The sequence below is a fragment of the Podarcis muralis genome, chromosome 3 (genome assembly GCF_964188315.1).
Source record: "Podarcis muralis chromosome 3, rPodMur119.hap1.1, whole genome shotgun sequence".
In the NCBI taxonomy this organism is placed as follows: domain Eukaryota; kingdom Metazoa; phylum Chordata; class Lepidosauria; order Squamata; family Lacertidae; genus Podarcis; species Podarcis muralis.
The window spans coordinates 119,563,359-119,583,979 of record NC_135657.1 but is presented as its reverse complement, the minus strand read 5'-3'; the positions used below and the strand labels follow the sequence as shown (position 1 = coordinate 119,583,979).

General features: G+C 40.9%; 1 protein-coding gene across 4 annotated transcripts in view; it reads left to right on the top strand.

Moving 5' to 3' along the window:
* The window catches only part of WDPCP (WD repeat containing planar cell polarity effector), a 182,099-nt gene that overhangs the window by 55,620 nt on the left and 105,858 nt on the right, over positions 1-20,621 (top strand). For all 4 annotated transcript variants that reach the window (XM_077926584.1, XM_077926583.1, XM_077926582.1 and 1 more), the window contains exons 7-9: positions 1,527-1,641; positions 5,916-6,049; positions 15,880-16,071. In XM_077926584.1, coding sequence (XP_077782710.1) covers positions 1,527-1,641; positions 5,916-6,049; positions 15,880-16,071 — 441 coding nt within the window. The remainder of the gene's footprint in view (positions 1-1,526; positions 1,642-5,915; positions 6,050-15,879; positions 16,072-20,621) is intronic.

The window sequence follows — 20,621 nt, the reverse complement described above, 5'->3', positions numbered from 1 at the left end:
TGCATTGGGGGTTTTGACTTCAGCTGTTAAAGGTTCCTCCACAAGAAGCTTGTTCTGAGCACACACTTAAATCGGTTGAGATAAATGAGGCCTCTGTGTTAATTGTCTGCATAGCAATCTGTTCATAAGTTTGTAATAGGATAGCAGGACTATTCTTATGTGCTTTTGGCCAATGCTCAGGGATGATGGGAGTTGTAGTCCAACATCTGGATTGCCAACATGGGACAGGTAGAAACCTGGGTTAGCTGAACATCTGCAGGCCCCTCCAAAGTTTTCCACGAGTGCTTTAAAAGAGGCTTTCCATGTTGATCATTGTATCTTGCCAGGTCTCTTGTAAAATGTGCGCTCTCTTGCGCTCTCTCTCTCTCTCTCTCTCACTCATCAGGTGATTGACAGGTGGGTGGCTCTAACCATTTGTCAGTCATGGCCTTCAAGGAGCAGGGGCAATAATTCCCCGCCCCTGCTATATAGTGTGGAGTAAAATGACACTCCTTGCTCAACAGGAGTGGGGAACCTTTCTTCCTCCAGCCCCACTTGTCAATCACTCGGTATTATGACAGGCTGAATCCCACCTGGTTCTCTGCAGAGATCAGCTGTGCAAGTGAGTTCCCCACCAATCCAGATGCGTCTCTACCTGTCCCACATCTGATGTCACATCTAACATCAGTGGTGGGGCACATGGATGTGGCTGGGGGAAATGGTCTCACAAGCAAAATTGGGACCCATGCCAGGCTGGATTTGATTCTTGGACTGCTGGTTCTCCACCCCATGGTAGAATACAAAAACAACATATTTATAATGTGCACCAATCCCTTTTTAAAGAAAAAAACCCTACTGCCTATGCCCACATTGCAGAGCCACAGAAGTCACTTTTAAAATGCTCCTTGATTGCAGTAGTGCTTTGTTAACAAGAGCCAGAACATTTTTTGTATGCAAAGTGTGCAAATTAAGCATGCATGTCCTATTTTGTGCACCTGTTCTCTTTCTCTCTTCACTTCTCTGTTCCTGTTTTCTGGCTTTTTAATATACCTTTGGATTATTGTTTTCATTGGCCCTATGAGTGGTTAACTGATTGTGCAGAGCACATGGATATAAGTTCTCAAGTAACTCCACCTCACAGGTTCAAATCTATGGTTTCTTCTTTGCTTATCCAAATTTTTACTGGGCTGTAGCTTGGGGAAGGATTACAGCCATGAATAGCAGCATCTGCAGTTACTATTTTCCATGCAAATTATGGGGAATTATATCCTATAGTGAAGCATTTCATGCATAGTTGGAACAGATGTAGTCAAAGCTCGGTATGTTTTTGCTTTTTCCTGTCTCTCTCTCTCTCTCTCTCTCTCTCTCTCTCTCTCTCTCTCTCTCTCTCTTTATTCATTTCTTGTGGTGCACCTAATCTGTTTTGCCAGCCAAGCTGTAGTATATGAAATCTATAAAAATATAGATGATAAAAGGTATTGTGGAACATATCATTCTCTACTGACAAGTTGCATCTCTCTCCCCCCCCCCCCCCGCATTTGGTTCAGCTCCTCTTTCATTCAGGTGTACTGGTATCCCTAGGCCTTTCAGGGCCACAGCTGGAGCGAGTGGTGATTGACAGAACCCTGATGGGGAAGCTCATCTCCGACACTATCAGCGATGGTAATTATACCCATGTGCAATTCAGTTCCCTACATTTGCAGTGGAACAGGAGGAATAGTATGTCAATTATAGTATGTCAATAGAGCAATTATTACCACTGGGGACTTGGCAACACAACAAGTAATTGCGTTTAATGCCACAGTTGCCACCCTCAGGACCAAAACCACTTTAGGAAAAATATTTAACATCAAAGTTTCTATTCTTATCAACTGTTACATTTGTTTCTAAATCTCAGTTCCTTGTATAATTTTCCCCAAAGGTATTCAAATTTAGCACATGTAATTTCCTCCCATCTGAGAGCTTTGTTCTATATTACTACAATGACTTGAAATAAACAGTAGTACAACAGTAAAGCTTTCTGTGTGGCCTGTATCTAAAAGTTCAGTAATAATGTTAGATTACAGTATAAATTGACTTGGTCATTTTAAATATGTTCTTCCCAATACTGTCGGCTGTGACTGAAAGCAGTGTCCCAAGATCTCAGATCTTCCAGTCGTCCTCACTTGAGATCCTAAATACCGTATTTTTCGCTCTATTACACGCACCAGACCATAACACGCATGTAGTTTTTAGAGGAGGAAAACAAGGGAAAAAATTCTAAACGAAACAGTGGATGTATGATTTTTGTGCTTCATGCTGTGGCCACAGACATGTGATCTGATGGTGAGTTTGGGGTAGCCCAATTCAAAAATCCTGAGGATCCATGTGGATCCATGCTGTGTAACCACGTTTTAAGTGGGGAGGGAAGGGAAAGCACTCAAGGGACAAGGAGCATGCGTGGGGTGTGTGAAGAAGGATGCTTCTAATAATGCAGGCGAGGGGTTTAAGGGGAGAAAGAGCTCGCGTGGGGTGTGTGGAGAAGGAGCTGCTCATGGAGAAGGAGCTTTTCCGCGAGCTGAGCGGGGAGGAGGGACGGAAAGAGCACTGTTGCTTTAAAGGAGCCAACCGGACAGCAGCCGCTTACAGCAGTATAAGCAGCTCCTCTCCTCTCCCGCTTTGCTCCTTCTCTTCTCTCCCTCTTTGCTGCTTTACACAGCTAATGGCGAATCCCCTGCAATCCAAGTCCTGCTCATGTGCTCAAACCTATCCAGTCTATTCTGCGTAATTTCCCCCTCTCCCTCATCCCGTGCCCTCCTGTCCCCAGCGCGCTCAAGCAGCCAGCGGATCAGGGGAGACGCTGGGAGACATGCATTTCCCCCTCTCCCTCATCCCGTGCCCTCCTGTCCCCAGCGCGCTCAAGCAGCCAGCGGATTAGGGGAGACGCTGGGAGACATGCATTTCCCCCTCTCCCTCATCCCGTGCCCTCCTGTCCCCAGCGCGCTCAAGCAGCCAGCGGATCAGGGGAGACGCTGGGAGACATGCATTTCCCCCTCTCCCTCATCCCGTGCCCTCCTGTCTCCGGCGCACTGAAGGAGCCAGCGGATCAGCTGAGACGCTGGGGACACGTAATTTCCCCCTCTCCCTCATCCCATGCCCTCCTGTCCCCGGCGCGCAGCCTCATTGCTCCGTTTAGAGAGAGCGCAGACCTTTGCTAGCTGAGGCTGCAGCAGCTGTTGCTGGCTACGCAACGCTTTTAAAAGCGCCTGCTGGCTTTGAATTGCCTGCCTCCTTCCGGCTCGCTATGGCTCCCGTCTATCCCTCCTCCCGTGTAAGTGGCTGCTGCCTGCTTTGCTGCCATGCCTCTCCTTCCCTCCCTCCTCCCCGGCTCCTCCATAGGTCGCAAGCGGCTCCCGCTTCGCTTAACTGACGGCAGCCATGGCTCCGGTCCAGTGCATTCACCCCATAACACGCACAGGCATTTTCCCTTACTTTCTAGGAGCAAAAAAGTGCGTGTTATGGAGCGAAAATTACGGTATGTTAGGGGAACTTCAAGAGCATAGGTTCCTATTCCTTACCCATTGAAAAAAATGAACACAAAGCATGTGGCTTTTAAAATGGTATTAGGCAAAATCTTAGAGGATATCTATCAATTGTTATTAATCAGGATAACTAATGGAACCTTCATGTGCCAAGTGCAATGTACCGTCAAATAGCACTTGTTGAGCTCTCGCTTCTATGCTTTTCTTGTGAGCTTCCTGAACGTATCTGGCTGGCCTCTATTGGAAGCAGAGCTCTAGTCTAGATGGAGCCTTGGTTTGCTTTTGATGTGTTTGTTGCAATACCCTTATCTGTGGGAAACAATTCCTTTTTTTAAAAAAATAGACTTTGAAAACTAAATACTGTCTGAGGGACATGATGGATAAAAATTGCAGCCCTAGTCTTTAAATAATCTTACATCACGTTTTTGCATGTATGTGGAAAGCACTGTACAGAAATACATTAATTTCACATTTGCCCTTCTAAGTAGATCTAATTCTGTCTTATAAAAGGACTGCTTGATACAAGGTTCCAGATTATGCTTCTAGCTGAAACAAAGCTGTACTTTGTTGTAAACTAGTATGCATTAACTGTTACAGCAATCAAATACCGTATTTTTCGCCCTATATGACGCACTTTCCCCCCTCCAAAAATGAAGGGGAAATCTGTGTGCATCCTATGGGGCGAATGCAGGCTTTCGCTGAAGCTTGGAGAGCGAGAGGGGTCGGTGCGCACCGACCCCTCTTGTTCTCCAGGCTTCAGGAAGCTATCAGCAAGCCTGGGGAGCCTGCGGGAGTTCCCGCAGGGCTCCCTAGGCTGCGGATAGCAGCCTCCTGCACGGAGCATGGGGCGCGCTGAAGCAGAGCGCCCCGCTCTTCGGGCAGACATCCGCAGCCCCACAAGCTTGGGGGACAGCGGGGAGGCGCAGTGCCGCCATCCCGCTGTTCCCCGACCTGGTTTGGAGGCTGGCGCTGGGGAGAAGTGCTCTTCTCCCCAGCGCCACCCCCACAAGCTCGGGGGACAGTGGGGAGGCGGAGCACCGCCATCCCGCTGTTCCCCGACCTGGTTTGGATTCCCCAACCTGGTTTTGGGGGGGAAATAAAGGGAATTTCCCCCCTTTATTTCCCCCCCCCCCAAAAAAAACTAGGTGCGTCCTATGGGACGAAAAATACGGTAGTATGTACAGTTGTCCAGAAAACATATGATGAATTGCAAAATGGGAAATATGTGTTTTTTCCTGTATTTAAAAGACACTGGAAGAAGTGGTATTTTGTCAGCTAGTGAAAACTCATCTGTTCATTTGAGCCTTCCTGGGCCTTTGGTAGCTGTTTTTATTGTTCCTTAGATATAGCAGATGAAAATTTTTATACTTTCATTGGGTTTAATGCATTTCAATATATTGACTTATCTTGTATCAGTAAACTTGCTTCAATACTGCAATTTTTGTCCCTCATGCCCCATAGACAGTATTTGAATGGCTTGCAGTTAAAAAAGTCTGAGGTGAACTCAGTTCAAAGCTTTCTTTAGAATAATACCTTGACAGAGGCATATTCCAGAAAGCATATTAGCATTGTTGATGTTCCCAAGCAGTAAGCAGATTTTATATTTATTAGTGCTAATATACTTCCCATGGGTGGTATAGATAGGGTGACAGAACCTACTTGGTTCAAGTAGTTAAAGCTTGAAAGAGGCAAGCTTGTCACTCTATCTAGAATAGGTAACAACTTGTGTCTTGAGCCAAATCCGTATAACAGAAAGATCCTTTAACTTAAGTTGCACTTGTCACTCCTAAACAGTATACTGTACTGTTCCTACATAGCTTGTAAGGATTTCATCTAACCTTTACTGCTATACATTACATACTGTATTTAATTTAATTTGGACAGTTGGGACAATTCACTTCTGGTATGCTGTTTGTGAAAACTTCCCAGATTTGTATGTCCTTTGACTCAACAGCTGCAAGAAACTCAACTGCTGTAGTCGAATCTGCCACCTCTCTGGTACTGTTTTCCCCATTTATGCTTGATTGCAGCTGAATAACAGTATTTTCACTCAATCAGTGAAAGCTATCATAAAAGAGAGTTAGATTTCAAATTCTAAAATAACTGAAGAAGAAATGAATATAGGATGAGAAAGCATTATTATATTACAGAAGGGATTTGGAATATGATAATTTATTTAGCTGTACTTAATCTGAGTACCCCCTAAGCTTTATTTCTCATTTCCAGCAAGATTCTGAGAAGATGAAACACTGATGTCCTTTAGGAGATCACAGAAGGCTGAATGTAATATTTTAAGGTGTAGCATTGAAAATTTGCTTTTCTTTCCCCAGTGTCTCAGTGGAGACTTCAGTAATTTGTTTTCTTGGTGGTGACAGTCAGGTATTACAGTGTTGACAGTTTTTCTTTGTTTTTCAGCTGTTCTTACAGACAGTTTCATGATCTTGTCCTTTTGGGAGCAAAGCAAACTCTGCTTTATTCAGTTCACGAAGAAGGCAAATTCTCCTGATGGAAACATAAAGCTTGAAAAACTCTCCTCCTTGGATATTAAGGTACAACCACCTGTGATGTTTGCAAGTTTGATCATTATAATTATGGGCAAACCTACACTGAGAGTGGATAGGTAGTAAGTGTCACTCACTAAAATATCCAAAACTAATTTTGAAATTGTAACTATTTTAAAAGTTTTAGGTTTTTAAAAAACCTGAAGCTTGAAACAGCCAAGTATTAGAGATAACTCTTTTAAATGACTCCCAGAGATAAAGTAACTTTAGGCAGACTACTCCTGGATTAACTGGATGGCATTTTACCATTGTACTGTTGAGAGTGTATTAACTTATGGTCTCTGTGTGTGGTTTGGGTGTGTGTGCACAGTTAGGGGGGGAAACAATGCTGTCCAGTTGTAAAGACTGCAGAGAGAATAATTGGGTGCACTCTTCCCACCTTGGATCAAATCTATCCTTTCAGGTGCCATAAGAAAACTGCAGAGATAGTGCAGGATAGTGCGCACCCCGGAAATGATCTCTTTCAGCTTTTCCCTTCTGGAAGAAGGTACAGGGTTATAAAGACTAGGACTAGCCACCTGAGAAACAGTTTCTATCCAAATGTGATTTTGGTTTTAAACGTAGTGTAAGGAGTCTCTATGGGAGTATGTTGTATTTACCATAATTATGGGGTATCAGAGTTCTTAGGGGGATAACCAGGTTGGAATAGCTGGGATAGCAGGCTTGTTGGTTATAGGATTAGTATAGGATTCTAAATAAAATGGGTTTCTGTCTTGAGTTAGTAATCTAGTATCTCCTATATTTGTTTCTAAAACAGAGATAATTTGCTCACCATGGAACTGGATATTCACAACAGTATAGTAATTTAAAATAAAATAATGGTACAAATGATGATGATCTTTGCAAATGGTAATAATTGGGAGGGTCTATGGCAAGTGTTAAGGGGCCACATCTTCTGCAAATCTGGCTGGATATGGCAGCCCACCCACCTTTTTGCATGAATGCTGTAGAGGAGATTACTGTATGCGACAGAGATCCAGAATGTGAGGCAACATAGATGATATGTACTATTTAGCTTTGATACAGGGGTTTTGGAATGAATTTTCCCCTTCTTAACGTATCTGGAAAATTTACAAAATATGAGGCTGGAGATTCTTCAGAGCAAATAAGTAAACTTTTTTATTTCATATTGTCTCTTTTCAAAATACAGAATGGAGATTAGTAAAGAGGCTGCTCTCTAGTGCATCGAAAGAATCCCTCCTCCCCTCACCCTAAGTGGTGCTAGAATGCAGAATGCAGGAAAATGTTTTGCTCCCCAATATTTTTTCATCCTGCCACTTTTTTATTCTTTTATTTTATTTTTGCTTAATCGGGTTTATAGCAGTAAGGCTGGCTTTTCTTGGATTATGTTACACTTTTTACCACATTAAATTATAACTTGTTTGTGGGAATACTCTCTGCTAGAATGGACATCAAATACATTTTCCAGGCTGTTTCAGTTCAAGGCCTCCTTTCAGCACTGACTTGTGTTTGCAAGATTGATCCAACCTCTGTAACATGGATTTGAGACAGTTCACTGTTCACAAGGAACTGAGCTGATATGTTGTTTACTTCAAAATGATGCACACTTGTGCCTGGCTGAGTATTTGTTAAGCATGGGCTTTTAGTGACCATGGTCATGATCTGCGGACGTTTAGCCTAACTGCAAAGCTATATTGCGAGGGCATCTGCTTTGATAATTTATTTTCTAACCATGTTTCTGGACCCATATGCAAAGCCCAATACATATAATGCCAGAAACATTGTAAGTATAACTATTTAAGAAAAGAAGGAAAAACCACAGGCAGCTTTGATCCATTGCGGGGGCGGGGGGAGTCAAAGCAGTATCAATAACACAGTATTTATTAGGGCCATCTAAAATCACAAATCAGTAAGCTACCTTTTGAGTTTAACAGAACTCTTCCTCAGATCTGATGTTTAAAAAACAAAGTTGCTGGTTGAGGGCACAGTGGAAATTCAGCCTGGAATATGTTAACAGTTTTAAAATGATAATGCAGGAGACTCTTTGCAGATTTATTAGGTTAGACTGTGACCTGTACATATGGTCACAGGCTGTACCAAGGTACTTATAGAAAAATAAGAAATGGCACTCTTATTTTGAAATTATGAATAGATAGTTATATCTGCATCTGGCACTTAAAGGAGGTTTCTTAAAGGACTCCCTCCCCCTGGCCCAGTACACCTCCAAGCCTGGCAGAAAAATAAAATTCAGAGAAGCACTTTGGAAGGACAAGCCCTCACTTTTCACAGTTAGTTCACCGTGTTATTTATACTCAGTTTTTCTACAAAAGTATCAAAACAACCAGACTTACCTAATACCAGACTTACCTTATAAACAGGAGGGGAGGAGGGCTGTGCTGCTGTCTTTCTCCCATTGCATGTTTCACTCTGTAAGCTGTTCCCACTGATACACTCTGGACTTCTTTTTGGAAAATTTATGCAGCACATTGAGCCCATCTTTGTGGCAACTTATTTATGAGATGCCCAAGCTCGCAATGACTTCAGTCTGTTATGTTTCCCCAGGAATTGAGCTAGGCAGGAGGATGGGTAGCAGCCAGGTGTTTGCCACATTAAATGCCCTAGCTGCAGGGTGGCAAAAGATGAGATATGGTGATTATTTTTTGATATTTTTAGTAGGCGCCAGTTTTCAGCCTTATCAAAAAACTTACAGAAAACTGATAATTCATAGACCATGTTCCCAACAAAATCATCCAAATTGATACAGACAAGACCAAAGAAGGTGCAAGGCACTGCTGCTCCAGTGACACCTGTACCCACCTTCAAGGCTTACACCACTAAATTTGTAAGGTTCCCCAATTAATAGTATGTAGTGTCCATTACCCAAGAGAATGGCAAACTGGGGCCAGATGGCTGGAGGCCATTGCTCAGTTCAGCTCCTGCACCCATGTGCCACTGAACAGTCTTCCTAGACCAAAGTGGTATAAAGAAGTGGAACCTTTGTCACTCCCATCATCCTTGACCATTGGTTATGCTGGCTTGCTTGAGCAACAATGTCTGATAGAGCAACACTTGTTGAAGAAAAATCAACATAGCTTCTACAAAGGCAGCAAGAGCGGCTTGTGTATGAGGTGGAGACAATGGTGCTGTTCTGGTGGCAGCAATGTGCTTGTCTGGGCAGGGTAAGGTAGCAGCAATGAGGTCTGGGGAGCTCCAGGCTCGTACATGTACTTTTGTGGGGCTGTTGCCCCAGTGCTCCTCGCATCTTACTACTATTGCCTTGCCACATCCCCATGCCAAAGAACACAGTACTGCCCGGAGAACGCTGCCTCCACCTCCTCTTCATTGCGGCAGCACCAAAATGTAAGTCTTGTCTCACTAACCCTTTAGAGTTCTTTGAGTGTCAATTTGCATCTAGATAGGGGTGATCTGGGACGCAGGTGGCGCTGTGGGTTAAAGCCTCAGCACCTAGGACTTGCCGATCGAAAGGTCGGCGGTTCGAATCCCTGCGGCGGGGTGCGCTCCTGTCGTTCGGTCCCAGCGCCTGCCAACCTAGCAGTTCGAAAGCACCCCCGGGTGCAAGTAGATAAATAGGGACCGCTTACTAGCGGGAAGGTAAACGGTGTTTCCGTGTGCGGCTCTGGCTCGCCAGAGCAGCGATGTCACGCTGGCCACGTGACCCGGAAGTGTCTGCGGACAGCACTGGCTCCCGGCCTATAGAGTGAGATGAGCGCACAACCCTAGAGTCTGGCAAGACTGGGCAGGGGTACCTTTACCTTTACCTAGGGGTGATCTAGTAGACATTTTAATTAATAGACTAAGAAAGCTTTTGATAAAATTCCTCACAAAAGGTTCTTGATTCAAGAACAAAAGTTGGCTACAACTCATAATTAGTGAGGAGGAAATTTAACCAGAAGCCTGGCTTAGTTTGCTTTAGTTTAGTGTGGCAGTAAAAAAAAAGACTGGAGAGGAGCAGAGTGACTGCACGCTCTTTTCTGCGAGCCTAAAGATTTGCAGGGTCTCATTTAGCCAAGGTTTGGTTTAGCACAGAGCTTTCCAAACTGTGTCGCAACACATTAGAGTGTCTGCTGCAGTGTGTCACACAAACACTCTCCGCACTCCTCCCGGGACTGGAAAGGGGTTAGTTTAGCCTCCGATTTGCTAGTAAAACTGAATTACTGTGTCACGAAATGATGCGTGTCTAAAAAGTGTGTCACCAACATGAAAAGTTTGGAAAGCTCTGGTTTAGCATGTTGTGTGAACCAGGCCACTGAGTCCGGACACTGACCATGCCCCCTTCCCTTTGGAGTGACAGCATCCCATGTTGGGTTGCCATTCTTTCTTTTTTATTTCATAGAGTCAATCTTTTTTTTAAGATCTCCTTCCAGGTCATCTTCTCCAGCAGCAAAGTTAACACTTGCATTTACATTTTCTTCTTTATAGGTATTTTCAATGAAAAACCTGCTGCTTCTGTAACTGTACAATAAAGTTACAGATAGGTAGCCGTGTTGGTCTGCCATAGTCAAAACAAAAAAAATTCCTTCCAGTAGCACCTTAAAGACCAACTAAGTTAGTTCTTGGTATGAGCTTTCGTGTGCATGTATCTGAAGAAGTGTGCATGCACACGAAAGCTCATACCAAGAACTAACTTAGTTGGTCTTTAAGGTGCTACTGGAAGGATTTTTTGTTTTGTTTTGTACAATAAAGTGTTAGAAAAGATTCTACCAAATATCTATATATCTACTTGACTCCTATTATATAGCTATTTTTATTTTATGGGTATTGTAGTGGTTTAGTTCTGATAGACTTCTTATTGGCAAGAGTTTGGAAGTTCTAATCTTTACTTTCCTTTGATTGATGCATACATGTATTAAACGTTCAAAGGGATTATGTTTTTAAAACTACTACCTATAAAACTGAATACAGCATAGGAAGTGGCATTATGTTATATATCACTTTAGTGTTATTGAATGGTAATTTTCTTTTTAAAAAATGTATCATAGATTAAACAGCTTGAAAAAACTCAAGAGTTGAAAAAGACGAACTAATTCCCCCCCTTAATTTCATTTTTTCTTAATGACTCAATCCAACACCTCTGCATTTGGGGGGTGGGGCACAGTACACTGCTTACATGTAGAGAAGGGAAACCAGCAAGCACAGGAAGGGTGGAATATTATAACTCTATTTATTCTCCATTGTTCATCTTGCTCTTAACTGATGGGATCTGACCGATGCTGTCTTGTTCAGACAACTTTCACCACTAGTAATTGTGTGAGTCTGAGTTACTGAATTGGTCCATGGGAAAGGTGTCTACTGCCAGGCACCATCACCTTGATGGCAAAATAGAGTAAAGGAGGTGGGGAGCAGTGGGAGTGCGTTTGGAAGGCCTTCTTCTCTGACCTTTCCCCCTCAGTCATTCACACATTATTATTTATTTAGGAAATTTATACATTAAATCCCCCCCCCCAAATTATAGAAAAATGTTCATATAAAATAATTCCAGGATAGTTTACATAAAAATATCAGCAAAGACATAAAATATAATTAGCTTAAAAACATTGTATTGAAACTAGATTAGTACACAATAAGTTAGTTTTGGAGGGGCAATTACAGATAAAGCAATTAGCCTTAGAGGGGGGGAAATGAAAATTACTAACTTTAATATCTAATAATTTATTTGATTGTGAGCTCTGTCAGCACACATCTTAAAAATACGACCATTCCATTTCCCCTTTTATTCTTCTAAATTCCCAGCATCTTGGAAAGTTAAACCATTGACCTTTTACAAGTTTTTCATTCCTATAGCTTTTTAATCCATTTCAATTTACTGAGGAGTCAGAAGGGAGAGTACAAGGAGTTAATGTTTACTGTGAGAGAACAACAGTGGTAATTACTTTGATTTCAGTTCCTTTTGATGTGTATTCAGGGGATGAAGAGGTCAATAATATTATGACCATGCAAATAGAAAGAAGTTCTTTTGGCCATAAAAAACAGCAAAGGATTATTAAAGCATTAACCTTGGTTTTTAATGGCCTTGGTTGAGTGGTGAGATCACAATTTGGATGAGCCTGATTATTTACTAAATACAATACATAAATGCAACGGGTTCTTAACACCCATTGCACTCTGGCATTATCGCATTACTGCCATCCTTTGTTGCCTTGCAGACAGGAATATGAAAGCAATCTGTCATGTAGTGAGACTGGCTCCAGAAGCATTTCTCTGATAAGAAGACCCCCTGCCCTTTGCTAGTGTCTGGTCCAGTAGGCTTAGCCATGCGCTTAATCCCCAGAAAGTGGTTCGATTATTGCTGACCAGCAATAGCAAGATAGGTTTTTTCCACCCCCCTAGCTATCAACCTTCCATTAATTCCTTAAGCAGAAATGTGGTGCAATCTATATTTCCTTGGCATGTGTCACCCAGATGGTGTACTGCTCATGTTTTCAAATAACCATGCTCCAAAATAACATAGTTTGAATAATAAATTCCACAAATCCTTTTGGAGGAATAGAGGCACACAATTCTCAAGAGCCACATAAACTTTACGCAAGATGCTATGGCTCATCCATATTACTTGGCGAAAAGTACATCTTCCCTTACAGCACTTGGCATTCTTAATCCAGGAGAAAAATAAATGCCACATCCAAACATTGCAAATGACCTTTTAATGTTTGAAGCTGTGTCTGAAAAAAGTCGCCTTAGCCTTTTGGTCAGTATTGCAGAACTTAATATGAGTAGCATTAAATCCTCACATGCAGGTCGATGCTGTCAAGCAACCATGACTGTGTGTTTTGGTATTGATTGGAGTCACAGCAGTAAATTCCTCCTTAACTCATGTGCTTCCTTATCCACCTATAAAACTAGGGACATAAGTATCTCTGCTTACAGTATTCTTTTGTTTACATGTACAAATGACGGGATGGAACTCATACATGAGTACATGTCGTAATAGTAAAGCTAGTTCCTGGATGTTTGCAGTATTACGGTTACATTTAAATACAAATTTAGATGTAATCTGTACATAATCAAGCACTGTTAATCCCATTGATTTCTATGGAAAAATTAAGCAAAATCTTTAAAATGTAACATTGAAAAAAAGAACTGAGAAACTCTCAAATTTGACCCATCCCATCACTATATGTAATGTACATACCATTTTTACTATGTGCAGTAGTAATATGTAGTAATTATTAAAAATGAGCAGTGTGCTTTTCCATATATCAGTATACGTACAGGATACAGCTTAATACCTTTTTCGATCCATTTTTCTCATCTCACAAAAAATATATATTTTGAAACACGCTGTTTGCTGGCTCATTTGGAGAAGAGATTGTTGTTCACAATTTTTATTTTGGTACAGTAAGAAAGCAGATATAAGAGTTCTGAAAAAATTGCAATCACCCTCACTGTGATTCCTTTCCTAAAAAGCAGATAGAAATACCGTAGCTACTAAGATTAAGCACTGACCACAGAATGTAAGAGTGAAAGTTAAATAAATTAAAAGTAAAGAAACAGTTACACGATAAAGCAATTTTTTAAAAACTACCACAGCTTGAAGATGTTAATGTCAATTCTTCTGCATATTCCAAATATGTGTAGTCCAAAAAGAGCTACAGAATCACTACATAGCCCAGTCAATGACACATGGTGCCCCGCACCAGTTAAGAGTGCTAAAACCATATACATATTAATAAATAACATTAAAAATAACATGTCTCCTTAGGCTAGCCTGTCCAGATACATAGAATGTTGACATGTGTTTTAATCTGGTTTTTAGCTTATCATTAATTTTACATATTTTTAATGTTTTAAATAATTGTTTTACCTGTTTTTGTTGATAATTTGTTTTACTCTTCTTTTAAACTGCTTTTAAGGTTTTTTTACAGTCAAGTGGTGTATACAACCTCAGTGTCACAATCCAAATGTAATTGACGAGTGGGCCTTGTAACTGCTTAAGTGTAAAAAAAACAGAAGTTCCACTCACTGACATCCTATAACATGTCTAGTTTTGCCCTTAATTTTAAGTTCAGGTTCAGCACTACATGTTGTGCAAAGCATCTGCAAACTTAATTAAGACTCATACTCCTCAAATAGAATACATTTATGGACAAAACCCAGCTACTTCTTTTAGGTTTTAGATTTTCAACGGGAGAGTTAAGCACAAGTTTAAATATATTGTTGTTGTGTACTTACATAGCATCGTCTGTGAACAGTGCGCTTTATAAAGTCCAGGTGTGATAGCTTGCTACCTAGTGAAGCTTTCTATCTAAAATAGTCAAAGAGACATGGAGAGAAAATGGGAGAAGAGTGGGTGTTTATGTCAAATTCATGATTATTTTCAGTTATTTCTCCCACTGCCATCAGTTGCACTTAAACGCCTACGGTTGGCTGGATCTGGAGCTTCCATATTTTTCTGACCCTTGGGCACCTTTTCAAACCAGAGAAACACATGGACACTAAGTCCACAGCACAAGCTATTACATTATTACAACAGAATATTTCTTTCAAGCCTGATTTGGGTTGGGGTAGGAGTGAGGAAGGCGCTCTGTGGGCACCAGGGACAGCCTCCATAGGCACTGTGTGCCCCACACAGATCATCCACCAAGGTGATCAAAGCTATCTCTGTTTCATAACTACCTGAAACTGGATCTATGTTCATAATTATATGAACTGATTTGCATTGTTTCCATAAAATTACCTAAGGCATAGTCTCATACAAGCAAAACCTCTTAAAGATATGTTTCCAACACTTAATTTAAAAAACAGAGCAACTTTTAAAAGTTAGTCAGGCAGCTTGCTCTGCAGTAAACCAGATAAACTTGGAGACACAAACGTTTTAAAAAATTCTGGTGCCCATCAATAAAGAATTGTAATCAATGATTCCATAATTCACGTGTGATTTATGGAAATAATAATGCATGCAAATGAATTTTGCTGTGAACTCAAAATATATTGTTATAGTGGTAAGTAGATATTTGTTCCTGTTACACAGGTTATTATTACCAGTTCAGTATTAGTCCAATATATTGCTTCTTTCCTCTAAAGCCAATGGATTGGTTTCTGTTCTGTAACACTCCTAATCCCCATAGCTTGAGGTAGACAGTGGTATTTCTTTCTCTGATCCATCCTCACAATAGCACTGAGAAACCAGCAGTGCTGTTTCTATTTCATAGATAGGGAACTGAGACTGAAATCTAGTGATGACTTTCACTGATCTTCTCCAGGTCCAAGTTCAATTCAAGACCATATTGTCTGCTGCGTTACATTAACTCTGGAGAGTTTCTTCACTACTATTCTGGGCTATCACTGCAAGTGAAATCAAAGAATAGATGGGATTCAACTGGAAAAGGAAGCAGTGTCTTCATTGGACAAATCATATTTTTACATGCAGAATGATTTTGTGAGAACCTAGGTGTAGACAGGACGCGGGTGGCGCTGTGGGCAAAACCACAGTGCCTAGGACTTGCCGGTCGTATGGTCGGCGGTTCGATTCCCCACGGTGGGGTGAGCTCCCGTCTTTTGGTCCCAGCTCCTGCCCACCTAGCAGTTCAAAAGCACCCTTAAAAAGTGCAAGTAGATAAATAGGTACCGCTTTATAGCGGGAAGGTAAACGGCATTCCGTGTGCTGTGCTGGTGCAGGCTCGCCAGAGCAGCGATGTCACGCTGGCCACATGACCTGGAAGTGTCTGCGGACGGCACCGGCTCCCGGCCTCTAGAGTGAGATGAGCGCACAACCCTAGAGTCTGTCAAGGCTGGCCCGTACGGGCAGGGGTACCTTTACCTTTTTAGGTGTAGACAGCCTAAGTAACAAAAGTGTTGCTTTTCTAATTTCAGATGTGTCCTGCATTTTCCCCCCTCAGATATCTTATATTGATACACCCGAGCTAGGCAATAGAAGAACAAAGCACCATCTGGCAATAAATAGCAAAGAAGACAGAGTTATGTGCTGGTGGTTGACGGCAAAGAATGAAGTGTGGCCTTGGTCTCCTGGCTCCAGTGAAAGGGAGAGAGCCAACTTGCTGCTCTTCACCTATGAGCATGGCAGCTTGCAGGTAGACATTTAAATTGAATCCTGGTAATCTTCATGTTTAACACTGCTACTGTGTGTTGGTTATTTACTTATTTATTTATTTGAAAATGGTTTTACCCAACATTTCATCCAAAAGCACTTCCAGAGTGGCCTACAGAAGATCACTAACACATGAGACAGCCACCTCAGGCTTACAGTCTGAAAAACAATGCATAAAGGAAAAAGGATGAGAAGGGTGGAAAAACACAAGCAAACTCAGGTGTTGTGTGTGTGTGTGGTCATTTTAAATAAACACAACAATCAATTTACAACAACAGTGTCATTCTTTAAAACAGCAGAAGAAATGAAAGGAAAAAAGTTGAAAAAGTCTTAAATGACCAGTTTGAATTGACGTTAGGCTGAAGTATACAGGTCCAATAATTTTTGTCTGGAAAGGGGTGCCATCTGGTGAGGGGGCAGCCAGCCCCAATATTTCTGTCCCCCCCCCAAAAAAAAGTACTCTGTGGCAATCCTCTTATGCATGCTAAACATACTCAGTGCCTTCAATCGTTCCTCATGCAACTTGGTTTCCAGACCCTTAGTCATCTTGGTTGCCCTTCTCTGCCCACATTTCAACTTGTCAACATCCTTCATAAATTGTGGTGCCCAGAATTGGACACAGTATTCCAGGTGTGGTCTAACCAAGGCAGAATAGAGTGGTACTATTAATTCCCTTGATCTGGACGCTATACTTCTGTTGATGCAGCCTAATATAGCATTCACTTTTTTGCTGCTGCTGCTGCTGCATCATCATCATATTATTAACTCATGTTAAGTTTGTGGTACACCAGGATCCCTAGATCCTTTTCACATGTATTGCTAGTAAGCCAGGTGTCCCCCACCCTATATTTGTGCATCTGGTTCTTCCTGCCTAAGTGCAGAACCTGACATTTGTCCCCGTTGAAATTCATTTTGTTACCTTGCACCCAGTTCTCCAATCTGTTACGGTCATTTTTAATTTTGATTCTGTCTTTTGCGGCATTAGCTACCCCTCCCAGTTTGGTGTCACCTGCAAATTTGATGAACATCCCCTCAATTCCTTCATCCAAGTCATTTATGAAGATGTTGAACAACAACAGGCCCATGACAGAACTCTGCGGCACCCCACTTTTCACTTTTTCCCAGGATGATGGGGAGCCAGTAATGAGTCCTCTTTGGGTTCGATCAGTCAACCAGCTACAAATCCACCTAACAGTTCCCTCGTTCAACCCACATTTTATGAGCTTCCTCACAAGAATGGGGGACTTTGTCAAAAGCCTTACTGAAATCAAGATACACTATGTCCACAGCATTCCCCTCATCCACCAAGTTTGTAACTCCATCAAAAAAAGAAATGAGATTCATCTGGCATTACTTATTTTTGATAAACTTATGCTGGATCTTAGTAATCACAGTATCCTCTTCTAAGTTCTCACAGACCGACTGTTGAATTATCTGTTCTAGAACCTTTCATGATACTAACGTCAAGCTCACCGATCAGTAGTGGGTCTCCCCCCGCCCTTTCTGAAGATGGGGACAACATTTGCATGCCTCCAGTCTGCAGGGACCTCCACTGTTCTCTAAGAACTCAAACTTTATAGACAGAGGCTCTGAGATTACATCCACAAGCCCCTTTAGTATCCTTGGGTACCTCAGGCCCTAGAGATTCAAATTTATTTAAAGTAGCTAGATGTTCCCTTACCACCTTGTTTCCTATCTTGGGCTACAGCTCCCTCCTTACATTGTTTATTCTGTTATCTCCAGGTTGGACACTGCTTTCAGGTAAAAACAAAGTAGCTTGTTCTTGTTTGTTCTTCCTCTTGTTCTTCATATGGATTGTTAGCAAAAATGTCCCAATATGTCTTCTAGCCAATTCAGGATGGAGGGCAGAGTCTCAAGAAATTTCGGCCGGGGGGGGGGGGGGAGAGAGAACAGGCAGAGTCTTTGGGCCTATCAACTGCATACAGTACACCAAAATGTTCACCTTTTAAGATTTATGTTGGGAACAGTGCAACTATCAGCCATATTTCTACTGAGATAATGTTTCTGAGAAGATCACAAGTCCTTAGGAGAATGAAAGATGACAGGAACCAGCTTAGTAGCTTCTGGTCCCCTACTAAGTTTCACTCAAGATAGTTGGTATCCAAACCCTGTAAAATGATGCCAGATTTAAATGAATAAAAACAACAGATTTCAAATAAAGTAAAATGAATAGCACCCACAATATCAACAAATTAGACTGTTCACAGAAATGGGAGTACAGTGCATAAGCAATAAATTTGTAGGTAGAGCCTTAAATGTTTAAGCAATGAAGAAAAAAACAAATACACATTTCTTCAGGAGTGTATGTAGGAGTCTCCATGTATTGAAATTTTCACTCAGCATTTCTAATTAGTTTTTTTTACACAGTTTCATAGTGTGAAATTAAACTAGCAGTTTGCTAACATCTGTAAAGTAAATCAAACAGTTTTCTCATCTTAAAGACAGACAATTCAGTCACAGAGGGCTAATTTTTATGTTTCCTTTATTTTCCTTTTTATCTTCCTGGTAAGCCAATTTTCTGCTTAAAATCTAATGTTTAAAACTATTATTTCCTTCAGTATGGGGGCTTTATCCCTTCTTCTCTACTTCTATGCAAAATGATGCAATTATTTATGTGCTTCAAAGTGTGCAGAAAAGAGCAAGTACCTATTGAAATAAGAATCAGGATTATTATTTTGCATCCCAAACATAAGGTTACAAGGACTATACATAAGATAGCAAATGCTCTAATTGCAAAGATTAGTTAAGCTTTTAATGGTTCATCTTTTCTTTTTGTCTGGACTAAGGTTATATAGATAGTGCTCTTTTCTTGATTAGCTAGATCAGGCTGCTAAAATGGAAATGTGCAACAATTGTATGTAGCGATTTTTAAAGTAGAAAACCAATCTAATTATATTGAATTATATTTTAATATTACTTTCTGCTACCATTACTGTTAATACACTAAAAAAACCTGCATCATGTCTGCTTAGTGCAGCTTATACACTACATGATGGGTAAGGCAGAGAAGTCCCTGCTCACATTACTTAAAAGTTAGAGTTCTGTCTGCAAGGTACCTTTCTGTGATGTCCATTTACTGCTGTGTACAAACTAAACAAGAATATGGATTTGGGGAGCAGACAATGAATGTCTCCCAACTCAGACAATTCAGGCAATCTCCTACTAGTAATGGGCAGGGCCATCTATTTTCAGTCAGTATCAGTTTTGCGTGTGCTCATTCATTAGACTGTTGAGTTTTCTTAATTTTTTTTAATCTGCATGAGAATTTGTTTTTAAATACAGTAATACATTTTATCATAAGATACATATTCAGATACATATATTATCCCAGTATTCATAATTCTAAGTTTTATCCTGAAATACATATTTTGTACTGTGCTTTGGTACTTTTTGAGAGGACAACTATTATCACAAATTTTAGAGGACTGTCAAATCTGAAAAATAAGTACATTCTCTTCTGCACATTTTTCTGGGAAGTGCACTGCAATTCAAATTCCTCAAGCCTCCCCATCTCTTACACAGCTTAGTTATAGGGAGCAGAAGAGAACAGGCAAAGAGAACTATTCCGCTCCCTATGTTTGAGAACTATGGAGCTGCAGTGCAAAAAAATTCTCAACAACTCTAGAAGAGGCATCACCATTTGGAATGGAAACACTAATCCAGATCAGAAAATACTGCTTTCTTATATGCAGTTGTGCCATTTGTTCCAGCTCTTACTTCAGAACATCCAGCTTCTTAAAGCATATTTTAGTTGTTTATGTTTTGCTCTTTAAGTTTGTTATCAGCCCTGGATGCTATTTTTGAGGAAAACATTAGGGTGCAAATATTTTTAACTAAATAAATAGTTTTGAGGTATTTCTTATTCTTGAAATGTTGATCTGGTGACCTTGTTATGAAATGAAAAGTGATGCTGTGTAGAAAAGCAGACGAAGTTTAACTTTTTTTTTCTCATTACCATCATCTTGCAATATTCTGCGGAAAAGGCGTGTTGTGCCCTTATTGCAGTTTTCAAAGAATGAATGTCGCCATTCTCCTTCCATTATTACACTGTCTCAAACTCATCAGGTATAACTGCGGGAAAATTTTTTTCTCAAAGTCTTTCTCTCCATACACAAATATGAACAGCTGTATGTCCACTTTTTATGATTGATTTTATTTATTTTTAGTCTTCTTTTTGAAGAAAGCTCTAACTGCTCTGTTACCTATTTGTCTACTACCAGTGTGTTTCCAGAGCCTCCCCCCCCCCCCCGGGACTAATTTGCAGTAGTGTTCTTTGACAAATAGTCAGAAAGCATGACTGCTTTCAGTAACATGATTATTTTCCCTTTCCCAAACTATACTTTTTGATATCTTTTGCACAATTCAGTTATTATAACTTTCCCATGGTTGTTTCAGTCTAACTTTGTTAGCCTTATGGGTCACTGAACCTACATTTCTTCATCTATTATTCTGTAGTGTTTGTTCTGAATCTACTGACATGAGTTGGAAATCCCAGTGTTTTTGTTGTTTATT